Source organism: Ictidomys tridecemlineatus, chromosome 5 (genome assembly GCF_052094955.1).
Source record: "Ictidomys tridecemlineatus isolate mIctTri1 chromosome 5, mIctTri1.hap1, whole genome shotgun sequence".
In the NCBI taxonomy this organism is placed as follows: Eukaryota; Metazoa; Chordata; class Mammalia; order Rodentia; family Sciuridae; genus Ictidomys; species Ictidomys tridecemlineatus.
Genome location: NC_135481.1, coordinates 6,480,810 through 6,502,733, shown reverse-complemented (window position 1 = coordinate 6,502,733; position 21,924 = coordinate 6,480,810). Strand labels below are relative to the sequence as shown.

The 21,924-nt window shown below is 50.7% G+C and overlaps 1 protein-coding gene across 2 annotated transcripts in view; it reads right to left on the bottom strand.

Annotated features, from left to right (window-relative positions):
- The window catches only part of Adamts7 (ADAM metallopeptidase with thrombospondin type 1 motif 7), a 46,654-nt gene that overhangs the window by 11,915 nt on the left and 12,815 nt on the right, over positions 1-21,924 (bottom strand). For both annotated transcript variants that reach the window (XM_078049155.1, XM_005316864.5), the window contains exons 4-13: positions 21,716-21,912; positions 15,026-15,109; positions 14,587-14,711; positions 13,123-13,272; positions 11,792-11,935; positions 3,286-3,430; positions 2,536-2,628; positions 2,001-2,146; positions 609-778; positions 156-289 (exon numbers count right to left, since the gene is read on the bottom strand). In XM_078049155.1, coding sequence (XP_077905281.1) covers positions 156-289; positions 609-778; positions 2,001-2,146; positions 2,536-2,628; positions 3,286-3,430; positions 11,792-11,935; positions 13,123-13,272; positions 14,587-14,711; positions 15,026-15,109; positions 21,716-21,912 — 1,388 coding nt within the window. The remainder of the gene's footprint in view (positions 1-155; positions 290-608; positions 779-2,000; positions 2,147-2,535; positions 2,629-3,285; positions 3,431-11,791; positions 11,936-13,122; positions 13,273-14,586; positions 14,712-15,025; positions 15,110-21,715; positions 21,913-21,924) is intronic.

Below are 21,924 nucleotides of genomic sequence, written 5' to 3'. Positions count from 1 at the left end.
TGAGGTCATTAGGGGGCAGAGGCTGGATGCCCAATGGTACAGCCTGGGAAGAGTAGCCGGAGAGGGGCCAGGAAAGACCCAGAGAAGGACCTGGTGCCCGCCAGTGGGGCTGGGAACAGGTGGTCCTGGGAGACCCTCCTGCTATCCAGGCACACCTTGCAGATGCCGTTGATGCAGAGGTCACGGCTGGCCTGGCCCTGGTAGCAGGGAGTGCCATCAACCACAGCGTCCCGCAGCTTCTCAGCAAAGTACTCGTTCGAGGGCCGGCAATGCAGTTCACAGGGGTTCACTGGGGGCCCAAGTAGAGGACTCATCAGGAACAGCCAAGGCAGGTGTTATGGAGGCCACCAGAAAGACCCCTCTGCAACACACATCAGTGGCAGGCCAGGGGCTCTGAGCAGCACCAACATGCTAGAGGCTCTGGCTTGGCTGGCAGTTATCCGCACAGCTGCAGGCTGAGGAGCTAGGAGTGAGTAGCAGCCCCAAGGGAGGAGGAGCTGAGGGCTAAGGGTAACAACTGGGCCTCCTGTCTGTATCAACAGGTAACCTTGGACCCACATGTCTCCAGCCCTTTGGACCTCAGTGTCCCCACAGGCGGCAGGACTCACCATCATTGATCACAGGCACCCATGTGTGCAGCTGGCCCTTGTACAGCATAGCGTCAAAGTGGCTGCACTGGATGTGGCGGAAGGAGGGGTGGCCGGGGGGACAGGCCTGAAGGTTGCAGAGCCGGAAGCGCTTCCGCTCACCCACACAGTACTTGCCCTTGTATTTGGGCCTATGGGGAGAGCCAGGGAAGGAGCCACATGAGTACACCACCAGTGTCTGCTATGGAGCTAGATCTGTAACCCCCAACTCCACCACCTGTCTTTGCTCATGCTGCGCTACCCTCTCGAGCTGACCACCCTCTGGCCCAGATACATGCTCTCTGTTTGTAAGGAACTAAAGGAAGGTAGCAGCAAGAAACCTGGGTTCTGTCCCCAACCTGCTACGGACAAATGTTCAGCTATCCTCTGGGTTGCCTCAGAGGGCTGCTGAGAGGCTGGGACACACAGTGGACATGACTGACACCAGCCCATGAGGCCCAGCATGCAGACTTGCACCTGGTGGTAATATCCTGGGCTGGGTCAAAAGGAAGTCCCAGGAGCCCACCCAGCCAGAAGGCTGCCAGAGCACAGCACCTGAACTCCACCCCCATCTAGGCTAGGGTGACCAGCCCCACCTGGCTCAGCCAAGGCCAGGACATGAGAAGGAGTTACAGGCCACAGCTCTGGGCAGGCACAAACCTGGGGCTGGCTCTGACTCTCAGGTGACCCCACTGAAGAGGCTCATTCAGAGAAGCCAGCAGTCCCTTGGTGTGCTGGCCTCTGTGTCTCACTAAATTTTCATATTGACTCTGTTAGATGGAGAAACTGAGCCCGGGAGGGTGGTCACCCACCCAGGACACACAGCCATCCCTTCAGTGCTGCCCAATTCTTCCAGCTGCCCCAATCTCACTGCACACCCATGTCATACCTCTGATGTCACTGAGCAGCACCTGCTGAGAACTTGCTAGTTCATTCCAGGGCCAAACGCCTTCCCTGTATTATCTGCCTTTACCCCTGCCAGCAACTTCATGAGGTAGACACTGTCATCACCCCATTATACAGCCAAGGAAACAGGCCCAGAGAATGGTCAGGGAAGACCCTTGTATGAGGGGTCAAGGGGATTTGAACCTGATCCTTTAAGGCCCAGGGTCTAAGCACTAACCACTGCCCTCTCCTGCTTCCTTCCAGCCAGCTGTTGCTGTGCTGTGTGGCTTCTGATGAGTTCCTCCAGTTTCTAGGCCTCAGTGTTTCCTTCTCTGCAATGGTGTCACTCCTTGAAGTGATTCAAGGTGACTTAGATGCTCTTGACTTGGCCAATACAGGAACAATAAATAGTGAGAGCTAGAGGCTCAATTCCCTGCAATCTGCTGATTTTGCTTAGGTGCTTCATTCCCACCTGGGCCCAGTACTCACGTGGGCTGTGTGCATTGCCGCTCAGCGCTCTGCACACCCATGCCACAGCTCCGTGAGCAGACAGACCAGGCGCTCCAGCCGGACCAGCCACCATCCACAGCCTTGGGCCGGAAGCTCATGGGGACACACTCCCCATTGAGACACCACTACAGAGACACATGGAGGCAGAGCAACCCACCCCACCCGTCAGTCATCCTCACCCTAGTGAGAAGGAGGTGGGTGGGAAGATCTCGAAAGGCACAGAGAGATGGAAGGCATAAGAGAGGCCCTTACAGCCACCCACAACCCAGGCCCCATGGTGAAGCAGTAGGGAATAAAACAGAGCCCAGGGGTTGATTCTGAGCTGCAGATGCCTTGGAAAATCATCCAAACCTTCCCTGATACCTGTTTTGTAGATGGGAAAATGGGCCCGAAAGGGCTGGGGTCTGCTAAGGGCACAAGTGAGACTAAGCTAAGCCTGACGCCAAAGCACAGGCAGCAGGAGGTGGGCCTCCCCGCAGCACGCCCCACAATCAGGGCCAGCAGCTTCTCCTACCTTGTTTTCCCCACACCTGGTGCCGTCCACAGCTGCATCCAGCTTAGAGTGACAGGTGGTCCCCACGGAGCACCAGAGTGTGTGGCAGACATTCTGCAAGGAGGAGACATGGGCCATACCCTCACCAGCTCCCCAGTGCCTTCACCCATGCTACCCCCTCAGGTCCCCAAGGGTCCCCTGGGCACCCCTTTGTAGAGCTGGTGTGTCATAGAGGTCTGCAGATGTGATAACCCCCAGAGGTGTCCTCTTGCTCCACCTTCCCCCATTCCCCCTCAATCATGAGGAGACATGGGGTCCCTATATGGAGACCTCCAGGCTCAAGTTTGCTGCTCAGAGCAGTCTCCAAGTGTCGACACCACTCCCAGCCCCAGCCCACTCCTCTGAACAGACTCCCATTAGAAGTCACAGGGTCTCAGTCACACACCTCTGGCTACAACTTCCTGCAATCTTCCCCAGGACCCCCAAGTATAGTTTTGTTTGTCTCTCTTATGAGCCAGCTCCAGGGACACTGAGCAACTTACCCATGGTCCCACAGCTGGTAAATGGTTAACCCCAAATCCAGTCCTGGGTCTGTGGCCCACCTAACCCCAAGGCCTCTCTCACAAGTAGGTCACTTTATGTCTCACTGCACCAAATGGGGGCTGAGCCAGGCCAGGCAGGGTTTCTCCCAGGCTGGCATCTTCAGACTGGTGAGGGATGTCCCCTAAGTCCTACTGCCATCCCCCATTCCCACACCTGGCCCACACTCACATCCATGTCATCACAGAAAGCAGAGTAGGCCCCATATTGAAGACGGCACTGGTGGTTCACATCATAGAGGACACCAGGTGGCACTGAGGGGAAGTTGATGATATCATCGGCAGGAGGGTCATCCAGGCACAGGCCCCACCCACGACTGTAGAGACAGAACAGGAAGATGAGGTGAGGGGCTACCTGTGCCATTAGAGAGGCCTCAGTGGGGCTGGAAGGGCAGGTGAGGTGGAAATTGGCATAGCAAAATTGTAGACCCTATAGAAACACAACAGGCTCCCCATGTGGCTCAGCCGATCCCACAGTGATGGGCCTAGCACAACAGCCCTCCAGACCCCTGTATTCTCCAAGGACTCCAGCCAGCTGAGCTGCCCCCCACCCAAGGCCAGGCCTTGGCACAGCTATTGTCGCACTGCACTCCAGCTCTGCTGCTGCAGGCCCTCTTCCAGGTGTCGTATAGGTGCTCTTCCCTCAAAGGCCTAGATCTGCAAGCCATTTGCATGGCCTGGTTCTGACTTCCTGCAGCCTCAGCCCCTGGCCCTGACCCTGGAGCCAGGCTGGACAAGGTCTGGAGAACATCACATCACAGTTGTCACAACAGAGGGCCTCTAAGGACCCCACCCCAGGCAAAGACCTAGGTCATCTGTAGAAGGCCGGGTCTAGGAAGTAGCCCTCCACCTCCTCTCTCTCTGAGAGAGAGCCCAGAGGCTGTCCTGCCCACCTCCCCACTCCACTAGGACTGGCCTCCTTGCCTCTATTTCTCCCTATGGGCCTCTGCCTTCCTCCAGCCATCATTACCTGGCAGCAGAAGAGGGACTGGCAGACACGAGCAGGCACAGCCTATGTATGTCAAAAACTCCAGCAGATATGGTCAGAAGGTGTGGCAGCCCAGACACACCAGCAGACAGGAGCACACTGAGGTACAAGGGCCCTGAGGAGGACATCCCAGGCCTGGCTCAGCTGCCTTTGCCCCTCCTCACTCTGTGTGCCCCTTGTGCACAACTAGATTGCCCCTAAGGGCCAGTGGCCATCCTGCAGCCTCAGCTGGGTCCTGGGCATGAATACACTGACACAATAACCCCACTTCTGGGCTCCCTGCTGTCCTGGAGGATCAAGAGGAAATGCCCCGGGGCCTTCTGGAGACAGCAGAAGCTAGGAGAAATGTGCCAGGCTATCAGGGATGGAGCTGGCTCAGGCAGCAAGGACTTGGACAGAGGCAATAGACAAGGAAGGGCCTGCAGGATGGGGGCCTTGGCCAGGCAGGAAGCAGGAGCAGAAACCTTCCAATTTTCTGGCCTGGGAGGCTAAGGTGTCAGGTGTCAGGCTAGGGAGCCAAGATGAGCACAGAGTGCTAGTTGGGATGGGCAGTGTCAGGGGTCACCAGACTAAGAGCAGAGGTGGTAGATCCTGGGGTCTGGCAGGAAGACAGGAGATACCTCAGGATATGGAGAGGCTGGCAGAAGATGACAGGATGGAGAAACAGGACCATTGCTACCAATGAAGGTGTGGAGAGAGGCTTAGAGGGTGGCTGGAATACTAAAGTTCATTTTTCAGAGGTAGAGGCCAGGTAGCTGTGAGACCTGGTGTGGGTGGGTGGTCTGTGTGGAGTCCTGGCTGGTGACAGGGCCCTGACACCTAGAGCTGCAGAGAACTCAGTGGTAAACCCTGATGAGGGCCCTGGGGGTGTTCCTGGAACCAATGGATTCCTCTAACATGGGCATGGCAAATGAGCTGCTGTTGGACACACCCTGTGCCCTGATGACTACATGCCAGGCTGGCCCTGGGTACATGACTTGTGCCCTCACATTGCCCTTCTCAGAGCATCCTAGGCAGAAGGCCACTGTCCTTACACACACAGAGCTCAGAATGGTCTGTCACCTGCCCTAGGTCAAGGATCCAAAGCCCAAGCTGCCAGTGCCCACTCACTGTACCCACTCACTGTGTTGCCCCTGAGATACGGCTCCTCACAGATGACCCCTGAGCCCAGCCTCAAATACTTTACCCCAGAAACAAGTTCAAAACCATGCAGCTGAGGCCTGGCAGAGAGAAAGAAGTGTCCCCAAGTGCTTGCTGTGGCTCAAAGCTCCCTGGGCCTGCATGCTGGGGCAGTGTCAGCTGGAGGGACTGGGGCCAGCCTGGCCCTGGGACCCCTCTTTCCCTCTAGTATACTGTGACAAATGGATGTGGACTAGGGCACTTATCTGACCCTGTGGGGCATGAGGCATCCCTCACAGGACTCACTTCCCGATTCAGGGCCACAGCTGGGCCGTGGGACTGTTTGGGGAGTCAGAAACTGTTTGGGGAGTCAGAGTTCTGCTCTCTGCCCAGCTGTGGATGCTGTGTGGACTTAGGCTCCCCTGTACCCTCTTTGGGCCTCACGTCCTCATCTACAAGAGGCTGATCCCAAGCTACAGAAGAACAAATAGCAATGTCGACTTGGGAAAAGTTACAGGGATGGCCAGGAGCCGGCCCTTCCCTCCTCTGGCGGGCCCACTGCCAGGTTCCTCAACACTGCGGACTCACCCCCAGATCCCCACACCCGTCAGCCCTTCCCCTCCAGGCCCCTCCTTGTGCTAATTATAGCCGGGCTAGCAGCCCCTGAACAAGGTCACAGCGGACAATAAGTGGCTTCTGGAAGGAAGCCTCACTCTCACCTGAGATTGCCAAGAGCTGCCTACCACCTGTGGGACCTCCTGTGCATTCATTCTCTCCCCTTACTATCCCCAGGTTCTGGTCACAAAGCCACTGGACAGTGGGCATCATGGATGAAGTGAAGGGCCCACCCATGACTGGTCCTCTCTCTCCCTGCAGCAACCCTGGCTTTGAGGGCAGGGATGAACAGAGCCTCCCCTCACTGACCTCCAGTTCAAGTAGAGGCTCATGAACACCATGACCTCTGTGCTGACTTGCGGTGCCCATGGCTCCCATGGGCCTGCTGCTGGTGACTAGAGCAACTACCTATTGACCCCAAGGTCCCTCAAAACTCTTCTCAGTTCAAAATGACTCTTGGGGTTCCTCAGGTCATCTACTTTGGATTGGCTCCAAAAATCCCCAGACCCACTGCCAGCCCCAGAAGATTCTTCAGCACACCCCAGACCCCCATGTCTCTGACCACAGCCAGGGCCCTGCCTTCTACCAAGAGCTTCCTCCTTCCTCATTGACTTTGACTTTTAGTGGGCAGCTCCAGAAGCCTTCTCAGAAATCTATCCCTGACCCCAGGAGAGGTGGGTGTCCCCCTTTGCTTTCATACTAACCCCACAGGGCTGTCTGCCACAGCAATAATCGCCTCAAATTACCATCTGTCTGCCTCCCCCAGATGGCGAGGGCCTGTGCATAGACACAAGTTCGTCTCCTTCACCACTGTCCCCCCAGGGCTTTACATACACGAGTCTGTGGACACAGCAAGGGTGAGAGTCTGGATTCAGTTCTGTCTGGATCTAAGTGGCTTGGTAAACAGATATCTGCAGAGAACCGGGGGATGTCGTCATCAAGTCCCACAGGGAGAGTGCATGGTCTGCATGTGCCTCTGAGAACGTCCCCAAGCCCTGCAAACACTGCTTGCCCTTGCATTTGGCACCTTTTATGAATCTCACTCATTGGGGTGGAGCCTGTCTCCTGTCCCACCCTCAGCAAAGAAACCCAAGGCTGGGAGCTGGGAAACAGATGCCACTGCCCGTTTTGGTGTCCACATCTTCCACTTTCTCCTCAGACACCCCTGCTGCCTTACCACCCAGATGGGAAGGTGAAGATATGAACTGACCTTGGGGAGATGGCATTCTTCCTCTCCAGCACCCCCTACTCAGTGGAGCACGCAGCTCTGTCTTTCAGCCTCTGCCCTGCTCTTCCCAGTGTCAAGGCTCTGGCAGGGCCTGCTTGGCGCAGGCTCTCCTCCCACCCTCACCCCAGGCCCGGGGCCAAGTCCCTCATACATTCCAGCAACTGGATGAGGACAGAGACTTGCCTGTCTGTCCCAGAGCCAGGGTGCTGGGTGGCACCCTGGGTGGGGCAGCTGGGAACAAGCCTGGGGGGTATTTCAGAGGTGCCTCCTATCCTGATTTCCAACCGTTCTCTCATTCTCTGCTCTGAAGAAGGGGACACCCTCCTCTCCATCCCCAGGCCATTTCCCTAGCTCAAGTCCATGTGATATACCACTTGGTAATAGGGAGAAAGTAATTATAGCCGTTACCACTATTGACTGTTGACCATGTGGTAGGCACTGTGCTAAACGCTACATGTGTTTTTTTATTTAATCCTGATAGCAAATGCATAACCCAGACACATCATTATCCCCATGTTTGAGGCTTAAAGGATACTGTAACTTGTCTGCTCACACGGGAGGAAGCCTGGGCCAGAGTCCAGGTTCTAAAACACCCAACTACATTTTTCTCTGCTTCCAATCCCACTCCTCATTCTAGTAGGCCCTCCTCCATGGGAAGCCAGCATCCGTGCTTCTACAGTCCTAATGGGTCTGGTCACATTCCTGCTGAAAACCCACAGTGGAGAGAGCCTTCTGGAGAAATGTGGCCCATCAGGCGACAGATTTATGTCTGCCTCCTTCCAAAGTCCACAGTAACATTTAGAGAATAAACGAGACATAAATCTACACAGGCAGAGGATATAGGAGAAGTCGTGATGGCAAATAAAAGATGTCAACAAAATTCTGAAACCAGGAAGCACATGGTCAGGCAATGGCTAACTTGGTAGAACAATGAGAGCGGCTGCAGGTGGCTGCAGGGAGAAACCACAGAGAAGCAACACCTGGACAGCTCAGCATTTGAGGTCCCAGGGGCCAGTAGGACTAGGGATGGAAGCCCAGTTCAAAGTCTTTAAAAACTAATTGGTCCTTTATTCCCTCCCCACCCTTGGGTGACTAAGTGACTGTCACCAACTTGCCCCAGGGTCTGGGGTCACTCTCTGAAAAGGGTGAACTAGAAAGCTCTGGTCCAGGAATGCCAGACACAGATGAAGGTCCAATGCAGGGTCCTACAGGGAAAGGGGACAAGTAATAGTCCACACCATGAAAGGTGAGACACCCTACAAGTCCCTTGCCTTTTTGGATGCCAGAATGCTGCTGCTGGACTTAACACTCTCCCAGGAAAAGACTAGAAGATTTTTCTCTGGAGGCACTAAATCACTCAGGAAAAAAAAAAAATGACCTTAGATACTTGAGGATTTCCCAAAGAGACAGTTCCATCTCAATCAATCTGTCATGAGTGACAGGAAAGAGACCTGGCCAAGTCCGCAGACCTCCCAACTGGTATCTCTGTCTCCTTCCATGTATGAAATACAGCCAACATGTTTAGAGAACACCTTTAACATGAAAGGAAGATTTTTTTTAAATAACCCAAAGAAAAGAAAAGTATTTCAGGAAGAATAAAAAGAAAATCCATGTTACTGTAATCACCTCAGAAAGATAAGATATTGTAATTATGAAATAAGAACAGGATAATAAAAGAAATATTTAGTGAATATGAAAGATCAGAGGGTTAGAAATATAGCTCAGTTGGTAGAGTGCTTGTCTCGCATGTACAAGGCCCTGGGTTCAATCCCCAGCACTATGCACACAGTGAAAGAAAGAAAGAAAGAAAAGAAAAGAAAGAAAGAAAGAAAGGAAGGAAGGAAGGAAGGAAGGAAGGAAGGAAGAAAAAAAAGAAAGTTCAGGAAATGAAAAGCACAATAGAAAAATATTTTTAAAAAAACTAACACGGATTGTAAGTATTTTAATAGAAGAATAAATTGCTGCTTCCCAATTTATAAAAATAGAAAGATATCAGGGGGAAAGTTTAAAAATTAGAAAGTAAGAGAGAAAAGCTGAATACGAAAGGATTCCAGAAAGAAAAAACAGAGGAGAGATGATTACCAAGTAAATAATAAAAGAACATTTTCAAGAACTAAAGGACATGAGTTTCTAGATTTAAAGGGTCCACTGAGTGCCCCAAAATAAAAATAAACCAAGGCACATAGTTGTGAAATTTAAAATCACCAAAAAAGAGAAAGAGACAGAGAACCCTAAAAGCTTCCAGACTTCCTGAAGGGTCATATTCAAAAGCTTGGGAATCAGAACGATCCCCAAAGCAGGGCTGCAAATTAGAAGACAATGAGAACACCTCCTAGAAGCTGATATCCAATCAAACTATCAAGCAGATGAGAGGGAAGAATAAAGACATTTTGAAATGGGCAAATCATTTACCTCTATGCACCCTTTTTCAGAAAGCTGCTTGAGGATGTGTTTCACCAAAACAAATATAAAATCAAAAGGTAACTTCTCCCACTCTCAAAAAGTAGTATGGGATCCAGGAAAAAGGAAAACTTTACATGGCAATTTTAGGTCAGGCCTAAAAAAGCATTCAGTCTAGACTGGAAGACAGAGGGAAACTGGGGAGAAGGTCTAAGCAACAAGGGAACTTTGATCTGGTAGGGATTATCTTCTGGAAAACTGCACTCAGGCATTTTGTAGAACTATTAGAGGATGTGGAAAGCAAAGAAAATGAGGCAAAAAAGAAAAATTACTTGTTCTTAAAAAGAAATGTCATCTTGTTACAACACTTAGTTTAGAAAAAAAATTACATAGTTATTATTATGAAGGCACTTAACAAGGACTTAATCAAAATACGTTATCACTATAGTGGGATAAGTGGGGGGAGGAAATGTGTGTGCAGGAAATGATGCAAGAGGACGAAATCCCAACCCTCCAGATAATATCTTTAAAAAAAAATGAGAAATATCAGTCTAGAAATGCTTTTTGGAAATATGAAAGTAAATTCAGAAAAAAAAGCTAGAAGAGTCAACACTGAAAGTGGTTGTTTAGAGAAAAAATATTGGGGGTGGAGAGGGGTGGGCAGATGAGTTAAGGCTCTACTGTTGCCATCTTGAATTCTCAGTGTCTCTAAACTTGAGCTTTGTAAGCAAGATCATGCACAGGAGCATGTGCATGAGCAAAGGAGACATGCACCAGTGTCTGCGTCCACCATTCCTTGCCACCCCATTTGCATTGAGCATTTGCTTTGCTCATGAGCACAGAATCCCAGGAGACCCACAATGTATAGAGGTTCTGTGAGCTGCAAAGCCCAGATGCCAAGATGAGTTTGTTATGTCCAGGACTGAGAAAGGGGATCAACAGCCCCAGAGGCCACACTTTCCACATGAACCAGAACTTGCTTCCAATGCAGAAAGAAGTCAATGACAATCTTAAGAAACAGGAATAACAAGGAACCCGGTCTCCTTTCTTCCTTGGGTTAAGTGCCTTAGCCAATCACCACACTGTCAACTATGACACAGGATGACAGGAAAAGATGAGTTATTTTTCCTTTCAGGCTTTTTCCTCATCAGCAAGCTTGAGTATTGGGAGAATGTGCACAGATCATAGAGGAAAATAACTCTGAAAATAACCAAATTAGTTTTGTGCCGCATATTCACTGCTCCAGTAAAATACACTCTGAAAGAAGAACTGGGCAATTGTGTGGATATTGCATGTTAAATATTCTTTTCTTTTTTTAATTTTTTTTTCAGTTATACTTGGGACACAATACCTTTATTTTTATGTGGTGCTGAGGATTGAACCCTGGGCCTTGCACGTGCTAGGCAAGTGCTCTACCACAGAGCCACAACCCCAGCCCCTTAATTATTCTTATATATGTGTTTAAAACTGGCACTAAGCTGATGCTCTGGCACATCCTGTAATGCTAGTGGCTTAGGCAGCTGGCTGAGGCAGGGGGATCACGAGTTCAAAGCCAGCCTCAGCAATTTAGCGAAGCCCTAACAAACTCAGTGAGATCTTATTTCAAAATACAAAATAAAAGGGGCTGGGGATGGGGCTCAGTGGTTAACCCCTGGGTTCAAACCCTGGTACCAAAAAAATAAAAGAAAAGAAAACTGGCACTAGGGGCTGGGGATGTAGCCCAGTATGAGAGCACTTGCCTAGAATGTGCCAGACCCTGGGTCCAATCTCTAGAACTGCATGATCGCACTGAACAAAGTGAAGAGAAATAGTAAAATTATGCTATTAATTTAAATTAAAAATGTTCTCTTATTTAGAATAACATTAAATAGGAAATATAAAATATCTTTAACGTATTAAGAAACCATGAAAGAAAGGAAAAAGCTTTCTATTCTGTTCCCTTCATGGCACTTTTCCTGATTCTCACTGAACTGCGTGGCCAGCCCTGCTCACCCTCCAGCCTCTTCCCGCCCAGCAGTGGCTGGCTAGCCTCACTCACTGTCTTGCCGTTCCTGAAAACCACTGGGCCCCTCCGTGTCTGCAGTCCTGGCTGGCCTTCCTCTCACAGGGGCTCTATTCTCCTTCTACCTATATATTTGTGAGCTCCTGCTCATCCTCCAGGAGGCAATGTGGGCGTCCCTTCCAGCAGGACCTTGAGGACCCCCGGCCAACACCTCTCAGGTGCTCCTCCACACATCTCTTTACCCTGGCACTCTGCTGCCACTGCCTGCACCCCTTGCATTGCCTGCAACCTCATGAACAGGTGCCCAGGGCTGGGGAGGGACTTACTCGAGGAACCTGGTGATGTACTCGCGGCTGCAGTGAGACCAGGTGAGCGGAGCGGCGTCGTACAGGAGCTGTGGAGACATGATGAAAGGCTGTTTCCCAATGGGCTCGCAGTCATTGCCGTTTCCGTCATGCTGAATGCCAAAACTGTGTGAGAGCACAGGCCCCAGGGGCGGGTAAGCCCAGGGGCAGGAGGCCGCCAGGCCACCCCACCCCCCCAGAGGCCTGCAAGGTGAACAGTCCTAGTTCCCAAGGCTGGCTCTGCCACTGAAGGGCTGTGCAACCTTGGGATAGCCACACCCCCTCTCTGAACTTCAGTTTCCTTAATGCAAAACGTGGGTATGATAGTTAGTATCCCATGTGGTCCTCCTCTAGGTGCACTAACCTGTGCCTGAAATGAGAGTGGGGGGCCTCAGAATGGCTCTGCTCCTGCCCCCAGAGCTGGCCAACAATGGCCCTACAACTTTACTGGTGCCAAGAAGAGTCTAACAGAGGTCCCACAACCTCCAGGTCCTCATCCCAAGGCTATGTATTTGCAATCTGAGCTACTGTATCACAAAAAGGTTTCAACATCCTTGGGAAGAACACATGAAAAATTCTAATTCCTGAGCACCTACTATGTCAGGCACCATGCTAGGCACTTTCAGAGCACCATCTCACTCAGCCCTCATTATCACCCCCAGAGGGGCTCAGAGAGACCAAGGAACTAGCCAGCATAACAGCCAGGAAATGGCAGAATTAGGGCAGAGGTTTCTTTCTACCACAGACAGTTTCAAGGCCCTGCAGGCAAGAATGTCACCCAGAACATCTGAATGAATGACCCCAAAACTTCTCAACAACAAACTCTTAGGGAGCTTGCCCTGTGGCTTTCCAATCTTCCCCCAGAGGCCAGCATTCACCAGCTAAACAGCCCGGGCTCAGGTGGCTGAGGGCCTGGGCCACACAGAGACATGAGAGTCCCAGGCAGAGATGTCAGATAGAGGGAGTCTTGGACATTGCTGGATCCAACCCCTTCAGTCTATGGGGAGCTCACAGAGGTCAGGGTCACAGAGAAAGTAGAAATAGGGACAGAGTGGGGAAGAACAGCAAAACATGCAAGCACTAAGGGCAACGAGGAGGGACAGCCAACAGCCTATGATCTGGCCCTTCCCAACCCCCTTGAAATAAGACCAGCCTCAGATCAGTCCCAGGGATGCTGGGGCAGAGTCAGGGCTCCCGCCCCAGATAGTTTCCATTCCCTGGGATTCTGGGATCCCTGGGTGTAGAAGCCAGTGCTCCCAAGGTGGGAAGGCAGAGCTGGGTTTGTAGTGTGGCAGTGAGGGTAGGCATGGTACCTGTGTCCGAGCTCGTGGGCCACGGTGAAGGCCAGAGGGAGGCCAGTGTCCTCATTGATGTTGCAGCTGCGGTGTGGCTGGCACATGCCTGACACATGAGACAGGCCCAGGGTTTCACAAGGATGGTTCATGGCTGCACACAAGTCCTTCCTGCACAGAGAGAAGCAGCTTTTAAGCTGACCTGGTCCAGGGCTGAAGGAGGCTGAGGAAAGACCCATGCTAACCTGGATGGAGGAAGCCAGGATGCCCCTCCCACCACTCCAAAATATCAAGTCATCAGGCCAACATGGTGGCCACTTGGGATGGCCTCACTTAACTTAGCAGGCCTTAAGCAACTTAGCAGGTGCCCTTGTGTACACACAATCCCCTGGACACCTATCTGGGTTTGGGAAGCAGATGTGTACCTAGAACAGTTTTGGTGCTATTCCAGCAAGGGTGCTGACAGAAGTGGCCAGAGTCCAACAGAGGGAAAATAACCACCTGGAGCTTAAAAACACTGCCCCTAAAAGGATTAGCAGATGCCAGAGGTTGGGGAGAGGAGGGAGGGAGGCAACTGTGACTAGAAACTTGTGGCATGAGATCTCCTTCTGATGCAACTCCCTGAATCTGAATGGAGGTGATGGATACACAAACCTCAGTAGGTGATAAAACTGCACAGCACTGAACAGCACACACACACACAAGGTGAATGTAGCACCAATGAGACCTGCGAGAGTCTGCAGATCATATCTTTGTCAACTTCCTGAGTGGGATATTATATTTCAGTTATGCAATATACTGCCAGTAGGGGAAACTGGATGGAGGGTACACAGAGCCTCTTTGTATTATTTCTGATAACTGCATGGGAATCCACAATTATTTTGAAATTTAAGACCTCAGTTGGGTGTAGTGGCACATGCCTGTAATCCCAACGGCTCCAGAGGCTGAGGCAGGAGGATTACAAGTTTGAGGTCAGATTCAGGAACTTAGTGAGGCCCTAAGCAACTTACCAAGACCCTGTCTCAAAATTAAAAATTTATAAAAAGGACTAGGGATGTAATTCAGTGGTAAAGAGCTCCAGGGTTTAATCCCCAGAACAAAAATGAAAGAAAGAAAAAAAGAAGAAAGAAAGAAAGAAAGAAAGGAAGGAAGGAAGGAAGGAAGGAAGGAAGGGAGGGAGGGAGGGAAAGAAAGAGAAGAAAGAGAGAGAGAGAAAGAAAGAAAGAAAGAAAGAAAGAAAGAAAGAAAGAAAGAAAGAAAGAAAGAAAGAAAGGAAGGAAGGAAGGAAGGAAGGAAGAAATAGATCGATCGATCTCCAAGTGCTGATGCAATGCAGCCTTGGGCTAGAGTTGCAAGCCTCTCCTTAAAATAGGGCTCCCTAAGAGCAGGGCTGTGTCTCCTCAGAAGGCTTTTCCCCTGAGACTCAGAGAGTCCTCCGTCAGATGCAGCCCTCCCACCCCACGCCCACCCTCCATGTGTGGGTACCTGGTAAGCAGTATGGCAGTGTCGTGATGCAGGGGGTGGGAATCCCCCTTCATGTTGATGCTTTTCTGCCACTTGCAGAAGCTCCTCAGGGTGTTGTCTGCATGGTGTGTGATCTTCAAGTCCTCCTGGGGGCAGAGAGGGCTACTGCTCATGCCTCCCCCTGAGTTCCCACAGGGACAGGTTCAATTCTTCTCCATAGAAAGACGGGAGTCAGAGGCCCCAAGGGCAGTGGGAGGACACACAACAGCCAGGCCTCCAGCTTGACCACCCCTCCTGCTACATGTCTTGGGGAGACCTGAGACCTGACAGAAGGTGAGTCAGGAACCAGAAGGTGACAGGGGACACTGGGCTCTTCCACACAGGCCGGCTCAGGTTATGGGGCAGGAGGGCACTGGAAGCCAATGCCCATTGCCATGGGTCCGGATGGGGCACCTCTCACCTCCTCATTTTCTAGCAGGATCAGGCGCACAATGGTGATGTGGATGGGGTTCCCAATGCTGGGGTGGTGAAACAAGCCGGCCACCTGTCCAAGAGATGGGTGGGTCAGGCTGTAACCAGGACGTAGGCAACCAACACCCACCCCAAAACATGCAGGGGATGCAGGCCACACACACAGGTGCACAGAGCTGCATGCACAGTGATAGATGCACACGTACCAACGCATACCACACACACAAGCAGTACAATAACCCAGGGAGCACAGGAAGGCCTCCCAGGCCTCCTCCTAGCCCCGCAATCTGTCCTGAGCACCAATTTGGGATCTGCTTTCAAGTGCCAATCCCATCTCCACCCAGCACAGGCAACTCAGACCTCCAAGTGTTGGTTGATTGGCTCCTGTCAGGGCCCTGGCTCTGCCCTTGGCCGGAGACAGCCCTGTAGCCCCTCCTGCTGTGGGGACCAGACTCCCAAGAATGAGCCCTCCCTTAAGGTACAAAACCAGGGCAGAATGGGGTGGGGTGGGGGGCGGGACAGGGGTGGGTGCAGGCCTGCAAAGTTTCCCACTGCTCTGCCATCCTGTCCTCCTTGAGGCTGACAGCCATGGGGCCAAGGAGACAGGTGTGCATGTCTGCCGGAGGCCCCCATGGCTACATGGAGGATCCCTACTGAGTCCCATAAGAGAGGGTCACCCCAAGAGATAGAAGGTACCTTAAGGTGCAGGGGAAAGGGAACAGCCATCTGTTTTTTGTTTATTTGTTTGTTACTGGGGATTGAACTCAGGCACTCAACCACTGAGCCACATCCCCAGCCCCATTTTGTATTTTATTTAGAGACAGGGTCTCACTGAGTTGCTTAGTGCCTTGCTTTTGCAGAGTCTGACTTTGAACTTGCAATCCTACTGCCTCAGCCTCCCAGGCCACTGGGATTATAGGCGTGGGCCATCTGTTCTTTTAAAACACCCACAGAACAAGAAGCCAGTCCACAACTGGGGAAAGCTGCTGGGTTCCCAGTGGCAGAGATGGCAGCAGAGGTTGGTTATGAAGTGACCTCCAGCAAGAAATCTAGAAAAATAATACTCTTCCAGTAGGTGGAGCTGTGCCCTCGGGGCCAAGCTTCTGCCCTCAAGATGGAAGGAGACCCTCACTGTTATACAAAATTACGTATAAGATGGTGTGATGGGGAAGGAAAAAAAAGAGAGAGAGAGAAATGTATTACAGTAGATGGGGTAGAGAGAGAAGATGGGAGGGGAGGGGAGGGGAGGGGGATAGGAAGGGGATAGGAAGGGCAGCAGAATACAACAGACACTAGTATGGCAGTATGTATAAACGTGGCTGTATAACCAATGTGATCCTGCAATCTGTACACGTGGAAAAATGAGAATTCATACCCCATTTGAATCAAATATATGTTATATGATATGTCAAGATCATTGTAATGTTTTGAGCAACTAATAAAAAAAATAATACTCAAATGGACAATATGTTTTTAAAAATAAAAAACACGAGCAGGGAAAATAAACCCCATGAAAAGGGCACAAGAGCCCGTGATCATGGGGGTGGATGACACTTTCTTTTTTTTTTTTTTTAGGAGAGAGAGAGAGAGAGAGAGAGAGAGAGAGAGAGAGAGAGAGAGAGGGGAGAGAGAGAGAGAATTTCAATATTTATTCTTCAGTTTTTGGCGTACACAACATCTTTGTTTGTATGTGGTGCTGAGGATTGAACCCGGGCCGCACGCATGCCAGGCGAGCCCGCTACCGCTTGAGCCACATCCCCAGCCCTGGATGACACTTTCAGGGTCAGACATGGTGAAGAGAAACATGCCACATGCCACCATGTTCAGGCTAGAAACCCAGGAGCCCCTCACCACCCTTCTCCCCCACATCCAACTAATTCTGTCTCCTGAGCTTTGCCTGAGTCTATCTCTTCGCTTCTGGGCCACTGCCCAGAACAAGTGCCTGCATCTCTTCTCTGATGTGCTGCTACAAGTGTCTCTATACTTTGGCTCTTCCAGGCCACCTATAGACTGGTGGCTCAGTCACCTCTCTTTGAAATGCGAACCCAATCACACCATGCCTTCCTTAAGATAATGATCTTCACAGTCCACAGGGTAAGGCAAAAGTTCCCAGTCTAGTCTATGGGCCTTTTGGTCGGACACCTGCCCTCCTTTCTGGCTTCCCCTCACCTCATGCCACTCACTCGCTGCTTCCAACCACTCTTTCTCTCAGAATCCCATGACTCTTCCTAACACAGGGCCTTTACTCATGCTGTGCCCTCAGCCTGGAACAGCATCCTTTCTATCTCCCCTCATCTCATCTCTCACCCTATCTCCAGCCTCCACCCTCCATCATGCCATCTGGGGAGCCTCTATTCTATCTCCCAATAAATATCTGCTGAATGAATGAACGAATGAATTTTGGGCACTTGCTAAGTATTTCCAATGCATTATTATCTCATTTAAAAGAAACAGTACAGAAAGGTAGCAGAATACAACAGTTACTAGTATGGCATTATGTAAAAATGTGGATGTGTAACCGATGTGATTCTGCAATCTGTATTTGGGGTAAAAATGGGAGTTCATAACCCACTTGAAGCTAATGTATGAAATATGATATGTCAAGAACTTTGTAAGGTTTTGAACAACCAATTAAAAAAAAATAAAAGAAACAGTACAAAATGAGAAAAAGTACCCTGAAAAAAAGATCAAAAGAATAAGTCTTTCAGGGGCTGGGGTTGTGGCTCAGTGGCAAACCCCTTGCCTAACATCTGTGAGGCACTAAGTTTGATCCTCAGCACCAATAAAAATAAATAAAATAAAAGTGTCCATCTAGAACTAAAAAAAAAAAAAAGATTAAAAAAAGACTAAGTCTTTCAGAAACTATAGACAGTAGACAGGCAAACTTGGCACCAGCACCCAACAAAGTGGTTCCAGAGGACAAGGAGTTCCTGAGGGTCTGCTAGGACCTGCCTGACAAATGACCCATCCTGTCCTGAGCCAGGGCTGGGGAGAGCTTAGTACCACCACAGAGCAGCGCAAATAATAGTTCTCATTGTATGCCAGGAAATAAGGAGGTTAAGAAAGGCACTGGAAGACACTGTAGAGAGATAGGGTCATTACAGGTTGATCAACTCAACCAAGAAGTGTTTGCTAACAACCTAGAGTTAGCGTGGGGGATAACTGAACAGGGGAAGTCAAGCCCCCATTCTAGTACAGGCAAGAGAATAAGCCAAGGATGGGCAGTGTTCACGAAAATATGATCTGGAGGTTAAAGGTGACCACAAGCTCCCAGTGAGCAGAGAGTAAGACAAAAGCCCCTCAAAAAGGTCTGTGACCTCAGCAAAAATGAACAGAATTGGGAGTTAAAATGGGATGGAGGGAGATCTGTCTTGCTATGCTTGGAAGAGAATCACCTAAGCTCCAGAACTCAGGTCTGGATCTGACACAGAGAAGAAGGGGCTTACAGTAAAGAGGAGTAAGGCTGCCCTGGATGTGGCTGAGAGGCTGCAAGGTCACATGGAGCAGCAGTTAATGGTGACTGAGTGTTGCATGGATGGTCCGTGTGCCGGGAGATCTATCTTCATTATGCCATTTAACCCTCTTACTTCTAAAGTAGGGATAATTACCTCCATTTTACAAATGAAGCAACTGAGGCTTAAAGAGAGGGGGAAGCTGGGATCAGAACTGAGGGTGGACTGTTTCACAGTCCCTGTTCTTACTTCTTCTAAATTTGGAAAACGCTGCCTGCCTATTCTCTTGAAGATTCTCAGCACCCATATCAGTTTTGAAGGCTCTGAGAAGTCCTGCCCTTGAGAATTGTTGTTTTGTTGTTGTTGTTAGTTATCCGTGACAGTAGAGTATAATTTGACTTATTTATACAAAAATGGAGTGTATCTTATTCTAATTAGGAGCCCAGTTTTGTGGTTGTACATGATGTAGAAGAGACTCACTGTGGTAACCTTGAACCCAAGTCCCAGGTCCAGCTCTGTCACTCATTAGCTGTGTGATGTTGGCCTCACTGACCTTTGTTCCCTCAACTGTAAAATGGGATGAGCTTAGAAGACAGGTAGGTGTGAAACAGGAAACAAGTAGCAGATGTTCACAGGCTCCTGCCCCGAACCTACCAGGCCTCATAGTGGGAGCCCTCAGACAAGCCTGCCTCAGATGCTGGCTGCATGAGCCCCGTGGCCCTACCTCTCAGGCAGAATGCCAAGTATCCAGCACTGCAGAGCTCAGAGGGGCTCCCACTCTGCTGGACTCCCACCAGTGCTGGACTCTTCAGCTCAGGAAAGCCTGATATAGTCAGAGCAGGTGAGCATGAGCCCAGGACAGAGCTCACAGAGCCAATGTGTGGACTCTACGAAACTGAATAAAGGAGGCTGAAAGAGGCCAGGCCCTGGAGCAAAATGCCTGACAATGGTCACCCAGGGGATGTCGGGAGGGAACCTGTATGACTGGCTGGTCTTACTCTGCCCAAGACCTGGGCCCTGGGGAACTCAGAAAAGGTAAGTTGAGACAAACCTCATTCACTGATGGTGAACAGCCAGGCTCCTGGCTTTTTCAGACTGAGCCCCCCAAGTGGCGTCAATGGGAAGAAGAGGACCTCAGGGCCTCAGAAACTGACCAGGCCCTGCTGTCCAGCAACTGTCCTCCTGCAGCCTGCATTTCAGTGCTTTCCCCTCTTTGATAGACGACAAGCTAGATAGAGAGGCTTCGGCAGGGCCTTCAGGGCTGAGAATACCAGACAGAAGGCTACAGCTTTTACTGCATAAGGAACAAGAAGCCAAAGAAGGTGGCCACGTCAAGGAAGAACTGGCCCAGGGCTGCCTTTGCTGATGAACACTTGAGCAGCTCGGCAGGTAGAGAACAGCACAGCCATAGCCCCTCCCTTGGAGCCCCAGGCTTCCCCACTATGAATCGGGTGGTCAGATGCTAGATGGCTCAGAGGGCACTTCCCTTAGGGTTGTAGCAGGTGAGGGGCTAGTGCGGGGGAAGCAGCAGCACAGGACACTGGCCCCAGAGTTCCCTTAGACATCACCCAGCTGCACACATGCCCCTCACCTTGCTCCCCTCCACCAAACCTGGAGAAGAAACAGAAAAAAGGTTGAGTGGCAGCCTGCCCAGCAGGTGGCCTGCTCAGAATGCCAGAAGCAGAGATCTTTCTTCCAGGAAACTGCAGGAAGCAGCCTGGCAGCTGTGGGCTGTGGGCTCCCACCTGCCCACCTGGGGAAGGGGTAGCTGGGAGGGAGGGCCTGGCTCTGTAGGTGGCTCTGGGAATTCCTAGCCCCATTCAGCCACAGTGCTCTACCCAAGTAAGACTGGGGAGACCTGGGCTCCCAAATGGCTCCACCTGGCCATGCTGTGTGACCTGGCAAGTAGGTCACCTCTTAGGGCCTCTGTTATACCAACTGTCAAGTGAGGTGAGGTCAAGAGCAATGTCTCATCAACTATGGAACCACCCTAGGTGTTCATCAAAGGATGAATGGACAAAGAAAGTGTGGTATATACACACAATGGAGTTTTATTCAACCGTAAGGAAAAATGAAATTATGGTATTTGCAGGAAAATGGATGGAACTAGAGACCACCATATTAAACGAAATAAGTCAAACTCAGAAGGTTAAGGGTCAAATGTTTCTCCAAAGCAAAAGCTAGAGAGGAAAAAGGAAAACAAAGGTTGGGGTGGATCTTCTAAAATTCAAAGTGACATCAATAAAAAAAAAAAAAAAAGGAATCAAAAGGTGAGAGGTGGGGAGGGAGGGGGAAAATAGTGGGGAGAGATAATGTTCAAATTATATTGTTATATTGTGTGCATGTATAAATATGTAATAACAAATCCCATCAATATGTGCAACTATAATGCACCAAGAAACAAAAAGAAAAAAAATAAATAAATAAATAAAAAGCTGGGTGCAGTGGAGCATGCCTATAATCCCAGCAGCTTGAGAGGCTGAGGTAGGAGGATCATGAATTCAAAGCCAGCCTCGGCAGTTTGGGGAGGCCCTAAGCAACTCAGCGATCCTGTATCTAAATACATTTTTAAAAAGTGGGGAGGCTGAGGATTTGGCTCAGTGTTTCAATCCCAGGTATAAAAATAATAAAAAATAAAACACACACACACACACACACACACACACACACACACACACACACACACACGTGAGCGTCCACAGTGTTCCAATCCCACAAGGTACTGTCATCCCGATTTCACAGATAAGTAATGTGCCCCGAGGTCACCAGCTAGTAGACCACAAAACTGAACAGATGCAACTCTACTTCGTGCTGATGTATCAGGCAGGACCTGGTCTGATTGGGCACGTCTGTGTCCCCAGAACCTATCACAGATCTTGATACAAAGGAGAAAGGTGAGTGTTCAGGGCAAGGTAAGTGAACTGGCCAGGCACAGGGTTGTGGCTTCCCCATCTCCCCAAATGCCAGCTGAGCCAGTAAGATGGCATCACACCCTGTGTTGTCATAGCAGCACTCTGACTAGTACCTGAGTGGACAAGGACACAGTGGGAACATGCTGTGCAGCTAGATGATGTCTAAAGGAGCCATGTGGCCAGTGTCCTCTGCTGTTGTTCTCTCCAAGTGACCCCCTGCCAGCCTTCCTGCCCTGTACCCCCCTCTGTAATCCACCCCCAACAACACTCACTGTGCCTCCCCCATGCCACTGCCGCTGCCTGCTGCAGCCTCACCATGTTCATGATGGTCAGCACGTAGCTCTCCACTTGCGGCTGCCCGTGGTACTCCACCATTTTGGCATCAGCTACCACCAGGGTCTCCACCCACTTCTCTTTGCTGACAGAGCGCTGGTGCAGCCGCCTCGGTCGATTCCGCTGCCACTGATGCCGCTGCTCCCATCGCTCACGACGAGGCTCCAGCTCCGGGGACACTGTGGGCCCCA